Here is a 6,699-nt window from a genome sequence, read left to right as displayed (position 1 = left end):
ATGTATTTATGGGATAATCTGAAGTCAATTGCTGGTCAGTGTGCTGCTCCTTGGGCTTTAGCAGGAGATTTCAACACTGTCATTTCTCCTGATGAGAGACTAGGGGCTGCTACTAAGCAGGAGGATATGGATGCTTTTATTGATTGCATGTCTGCTTGTGGCATGTTTGATATTCCTGCAACTGAAGCCTACTTCACTTGGACAAATAAGCAGGAATCTAATCACAGGAAATATAGTAGACTGGATAGGTTTCTAGTCAACCAAGAGTGGGTAGACGTGTTTCCTGACATGCATGCTCATTTCCATCCTGAGGGGCTAATGGATCACACTCCTTGCATTGTCAGAAATATTAATTTGGATGGTAGGAGATCCACTAGCTTCAAATACTTTAATATGTGGAGTGATGCTCCTAATTTTCTAGATACTATCACGAGTGTATGGAGTCAACAGATTAGTGGTACAAAGATGTTTGGTGTGGTTAAGAAATTGAAAGCTCTAAAGGGAGGTCTCAAAAATCTTAAAAAGAGTGTTTTTCTGATGTAGAACTCAAGGCCAACAAAGCTATTCTTACCCTTGAGGATATTCAGTTGCAGCTCCAGGATAATTATGACAGACCTGATCTTATTACTCTAGAGTTGCAGGCACTTGATGAGGTGAGATTTTGGTCAAAAGCAAGGGATAGTTTCTTACAGCAGAAAGCTAAGGCTCAATGGCTAGATGAAGGGGATATCAATACAGCATATTTTCACAGTGTTATTAAGAAACGATGCCTGAAAAACAAGATTGTTCAGATTGAAGACCAGAATGGCAACCTCTGTACTGATACAGTCAGTATTCAGGAAGCTTTCCTGAACTTCTACCAGGGTTTGTTGGGTAGCAAGAATATGACTGAACAGGTGAGAAATGAGGTACTACAAACAGGATCTTTTTGCAATGAGGACCATGCTATATCCTTATTAGCTCCTGTTACTAAGGAGGAAATTAAAGGTGTAGTGTTCTCTATTCCTATTGACAAGGCTCCTGGACCTGATGGCTACACCAGTGGATTCTTCAGGGACTCATGGGACATTGTTGGGGATGAGGTATGCAGTGCTATAATGGATTTCTTTGCTACTGGTTGTCTGCTCACTCAGATAAATGCAACTAACATCACTCTTATCTCTAAGTGTGACAGACCAACTGCTGTTAGCCATTTCAGACCAATAGCTTGCTGTAATCTAGTTTACAAGGTGATTTCTAAACTGCTTTGCAATAGGCATGCTTCTGTGTTGCCTCATATAATTCATGAGAACCAAGGAGCCTTTATTAAGGGAAGGTTTATAATTGAAAATGTCCTTATTTGTTAGGACATCATTCATCTGTATGCCAGGAACGCAGTCACTCCCAGATGCCTGTTCAAAATAGATTTGCAAAAAGCTTATGACACGGTTGAGTGGGATTTTGTTGAGCAGATGTTACATGGCCTCAAATTTCCACCTCATTTTATCCAGCTAGTAATGCAATGTGTAAGGTCAACCTCTTTTACCTTGTCTCTGAATGGGAATAACTTTGGTTATTTTAAAGGACAAAGGGGACTGAGGTAGGGAGACCCTATTTCTCCTCTTCCATTTACTATCAGCATGGAGTACTTAACCAGACTGATCAAATTTGCCACGGATAGATGGCCATTCCAGTATCATTCTCTTTGCAAGAATCTGAAGCTCACTCATCTCATGTTTGCTGATGATTTGCTTCTTTTCTGCAAGGGTAAGCCCCAGTCCATATGGCTTCTCATGGGAGCTTTCTCCTCATTCTCTAAGGCATCTGGACTATCCATGAACAATGCAAAATTTGAAATTTTCTTTAATGAAGTGTCTGAGGACATTAGAGAGGGTATAAAACAGGTAACTGGCTTCAGGGAAGGCACCATGCCCTTCAAGTACCTGAGAGTGCCTATTAAAGCAGGCAGGCTTACCAAGCAGGAATGCTCTGCCTTAACTGAAAAGATGGTGGCAAGGATTAGAGGATTGGGAGCTAAAAAGCTTTCCTATGCTAGCAGGGTTACACTCATCAATACTGTTCTCAATACTCTTCAGAATTATTGGGCTCAAATGTTCATTATCCCTAAAAGCATCATCAACCATATTATGGCTATTTGCAGAAACCTCCTGTGGGATGGTTCCCCTAATTATCATAGAGTCCCTCTTGTAGCCTGGGACAAGGTTACCTTGCCTAAAAAGGAGGGAGGTTTGGGGATTAAGAAAGCTGATGTTTGGAATGTTGCCACAGTGGGTAAGCTGGTTAATTGGATCTACTGCAAAGCTGATAGGCTTTGGATTAAGTGGATAAATGATGTGTATATTAAAAATCAGGACTGGCATAGCTATTCTCCTCCTACTGATGCAACCTGGGTTTGGAAAAATATTTGTAAAGTGAAAGAAAAGCTTAAAGATGGATATACTGACAGCATCTGGAACTTGAGTCCTAAGGGTTACTCAATCAAGGGTGGGTATGATTGGCTTGCTCCTGCTCATATAACCCTTAATTGGACTGCTATTGTGTGGAATAACTGGAACATCCCAAAACACTTCTTGACTACCTGGCTTAGAATGCATGAAGGAATGAATGTGAAGAGTAAATTATTTAGATTTGGTGGCTGTGCAGATGACCTTTGTATGTTTTGTGAGAGACAGCCTGAAACTGTGGAGAACCTGTTTACAAGCTGTGTGTATACTGTCAGAGTTCAAAGCCATCTGTTACAGTGGTATGGTGGCAATTTCCCATCTGTGAACAGCTTGATTGCAGACAGCAGGAATAGTATGCAGTAAAAGATTAAGGTTGCCATATTCAATGCTTTCCATTACTCCATATGGTTTCAAAGAAACAATGCCAGGATCAATGACTGGCTGCTAAGACCTGAAGTAGTTGATGCTCGTATAGAGGAAGATATTAAGAGAAGAGTTAAACAGAAATGTAGGGCAGTTAATGATCAGTCTGTCCTCCTTTGGCTGCAAAGCATGGGATTGGTTTGATTTGCTTATAATGGGACTTGATCCTAGAACCTCATGTAATTATATTTTTTTGATATGATATATAATATACTCATATTACACCAAAAAAAAGACCTTGCAAAACACATGGAGAAATTTACAGATTACTGCTATTATATCCGTTTAACTATTAGGGTGACTCAAGATCAAGTTAAGCAGGTGCTCTTTCCCTTCCCTTTGAGAGATGGCGCTGCAGAGTGGTTACACAATTTAGATATGGAGGCCCATGTTATCACTGGCTGGAATTTTTTAGCTCTTGCATTCTACAAGGGGTATTTCCTACCGCGAAAGACTAACGCTCTGAGAGGCCAAATAACAAAATTTAAATAAGCCCATACTTAAGACTTTAATGAGGCGTGGGTGAGGTTTAAAAGACTAGTTCGTTCTGTTCCACATCATGGCTTCCAGACTTGGTTTCTTTGCAATCAATTCTACAATGGGTTATACGACAATCATAGAGAGGTCTCTTTGATTCTTCTGCTAATAGGAGATTTCAAAATAACACCAATAATACCACTGCTTGGAAACTAATAGATAAGATGGCTACTCACACTGCTGAGTACGGTAACCCAAGGGGAAGTACAAGGGGAGGAGGAGCTGATATATGATTAATTTGGACCGCTTTCCCTTCCCTTTCCTATGCTTTATGACCCATTTTGTGATGGGTTACGAATCCTTACTTGTACTTTATGCCCCAATTTCTCCTTCTATGAATTGTGTCTCATTTTACAGGTTTTGAGACAGAAATGAAGAATTGGGAGCAAGGAAGGGTGTCCGGAAGATAGCATAGGGAAGAAGAGGAGGAAAAGCTGAGAGAAGGTTCTCTGCCGGTAGGCCGGCAGCGGGCAGAGAACCCTCCCCTCATGCCTTAGAAGAAAAAAAATGGAAGTTTTGTTCCAAAAAAAAATAGGCGGGCTGCCGGCAGAGGTACCGGCAGCCGGTGGCACGGCAGAGAGTCCAAGAAGAAGAAGAAAAGAAAAAGAAAGGGTGTTCCCTGCCGGTAAGCCGGCAGGGAAACCAATCCATACTTAGCGAAATTTTGAAGGATGAAGGAAGCCAAATAGAAACGGGCTCGCTGTCGGCGGCCACCCCGGCAGCCCGTCATCCGGCATAGAGCGACAACACGCATTTGAACACCTAGCCCTCATTTGTGACCTAATTTCATGGAAGACTATATATACCCCCTCATAATTCATTTGTACACATTACCCTACACTACTAATGATTTCCTAATTTATGCAATCTTTCCTTAATCAAAGCATTAATCTTTTCTTAATCATAGTCTAATTACTCTTTCGTTTATTTCAGATCTACTCTTTCCAATAGTTTACATCTAGTTATTGGGTTGTAATTTGAAGATTTAAAAAGATTTATCTTTCATATATCAATCCAAGTTTCCTCCTTTAATTAGTATTGGTATAATTCTTATCTTTGTTTCATTTCCTTTCAATTGTTTATATGTTTATGTTTGTTTAATTTCCTATTTGTTAAACATGTTTTTCTTTGTTTGTCTCATGCTAAAGTCTTCACCTTTTATGTCTATTATTACAATTATGTGTGAGTAGTGCCATACTAAGATAGAAGGGGAGGTTGTGTAGGTTCTTTATGGTTTGATTGTTGGTTTGATACAAAAGGGGAGTCTTTGATTAAATGCTTTGTTTTTATGCACACCAAGTGTTTGTTGGAAGGCTTGAATGAGAGTTTAAGTTCCTTCATCTTCTGTTGCATGTTTGGGTGAGAGCTTAGGCTTGTGTTAAGTTTGTGTGTGACATTAGATTGTTTAGGGAGGGTTAGAGCGAGAGTTTGACCCGACCTAGCCTAGACGACCGTCTTACACCGAGGGGTGGAGACCTTCCTTGACCTTGCTCTTAGACTACCCTAGTTGTAACCATAAGTCAACCATACCCTATACTAGTGAACCCAAACACCCTAGTCTCTTAATATCTTGAGTTTAATCTTGTCTTTTACTTGCTTGTTTTTGTTTTACTTGTCTTAGTCGTAATTAATCTTTAGTTACCAACCAACTTGCTTTTGCCTAGAATTAAACTAGGATTAACTAAACCGTCTTAGAACCATAACTTATCGTCCCTTGGGTTTGATCCTCACATCTACAACGACCACTCATTATACTTACGAGGTTACAAATACAAAACATATCATGTTTTTGGCGCCGTTTCCTGGGACGGAAAGTATTGGATAAGATAATTTATTTAATTCTAGGCTTAGTTCATTTGTGTTTGTTTGTTTTCTCCTTTGTCCTAGTGCAAACTTTGCATTACGACCATTTGATCTTTTGTTAAGTGCATGAATAGGTGATATATCGGACCTCTCTTCCCTCTTGATCACGAGATCAAAAAAACATTCCGGGCAAGAAGACGACAAGCTCTATCGGCTATACGAAGAACACCAACTTTTGTTAATCTATCAACTCCTCCAATTTCCACAATTGAGCCTCCAAATACAACACCCTCTTCCTCCCAACTTCACGAACTCAACATCCCACCATGTAATTCACCAAGTCCATCTCCCAAAAACTCACCCACCTACTCACAACACTCAAACAACACTCATAACACCGAGACACTAAGGTCACCAAATACCCCAAATTCACCAATTTCACCAAGATACAACCTTGTGAACGATAACATGACGGACCAGCCAATGGGCTACTACAATAGGCCAGACTCTAATCGGTCTTGCTCCACAATTAACTATGGAGCCATTGCTCCCAACACCTTTGAGCTAAGGTACCATGTTATTTCTTTCATTCAACAAGATGTTTTCCATGGGATAAAAAATGAGGATGCACATGGGCATCTAGTTATGTTCAAAGAGAAAGTGGGCACAATCAAGCATAATAGTGTCACCGAAAACCAAATTATTCTCATGCTCTTCCCTTTCTCCTTGAAAGACAATGCAAGGAAATGGTTGAATTCACATGAATCGGGTACATTCACAACTTGGGCTAGCCTCTCCAAGGCTTTCATCAACAAATTATACCCACCTTCAAAAACCGCAACGATAAGGCATGAAATTCAAACATTCAAACAAAAAGACCTTGAGATCCTAAGTGAAGCTTAGAAGCGCTTTCGGGACCTTTTTACCTCTTACCCACACCATGTCATCCCCAAATGGATGACCACCCAAACATTCTTCCAAACCCTTGAGCCGAGATTTAGGGACATGATTGTGGTGGCCTCCGGCGGAAACTTCGATGCTATGAATAGCGCAGCTATTATGGAGATGATTCAAAACATTTCCGAGATGGAAAATAGCTATGGTATAAGAGATAGTGAGGGAAAAGGTGAAGGGCCTACTAGACTTGAGTTGGAAACAAAGCTCAAGTTGGTTGAATTGTCAAAGAAATTTGATAACTTGGGATTAGAGAAGGGTAAGGGACAAGTTCATCAAGTCCAACAAGTCCAAAAGGAGAGAGTAAGTCACTCTAGGATGTACTATGTGCAAGAGCGAAGATCTCCTCCAAGAAACTACATCCAACAACCGATATGTGACAATTGTGGTGGAGTAGGCCACACATACGACACATGGTCCTCCATGCATCTTCAACAAGATGACCAATACCCACAAGAATGTTTTCTTGTGCAAGGCCAACAACAAAGGTACCAATATCAACGTCAAGAGAATTTATACCGTGCTTTACCTAATCAAG

The 6,699-nt window shown here is 40.4% G+C and overlaps 1 protein-coding gene and 1 non-coding gene across 2 annotated transcripts; one reads left to right on the top strand and one right to left on the bottom strand.

Moving 5' to 3' along the window:
* The first annotated feature begins 1,619 nt into the window (after positions 1 to 1,619).
* On the top strand, positions 1,620 to 2,807 carry LOC141618964 (uncharacterized). Its single transcript, XM_074436012.1, has one exon. It carries the CDS (start codon positions 1,620 to 1,622, stop codon positions 2,805 to 2,807), a length of 1,188 nt encoding a protein of 395 aa, XP_074292113.1.
* A 3,240-nt stretch (positions 2,808 to 6,047) lies between these two features.
* Positions 6,048 to 6,154, bottom strand: LOC141625328 (small nucleolar RNA R71). Its single transcript, XR_012535114.1, has one exon. It is a non-coding gene; the product is annotated as a small nucleolar RNA R71 (small nucleolar RNA).
* Positions 6,155 to 6,699: the final 545 nt, after the last annotated feature.

This window comes from Silene latifolia, chromosome X, assembly GCF_048544455.1.
Source record: "Silene latifolia isolate original U9 population chromosome X, ASM4854445v1, whole genome shotgun sequence".
NCBI lineage: Eukaryota > Viridiplantae > Streptophyta > Magnoliopsida > Caryophyllales > Caryophyllaceae > Silene > Silene latifolia.
Note: the sequence above shows the minus strand (reverse complement) of the source record. Positions and strands in the feature narration are given on the sequence as shown.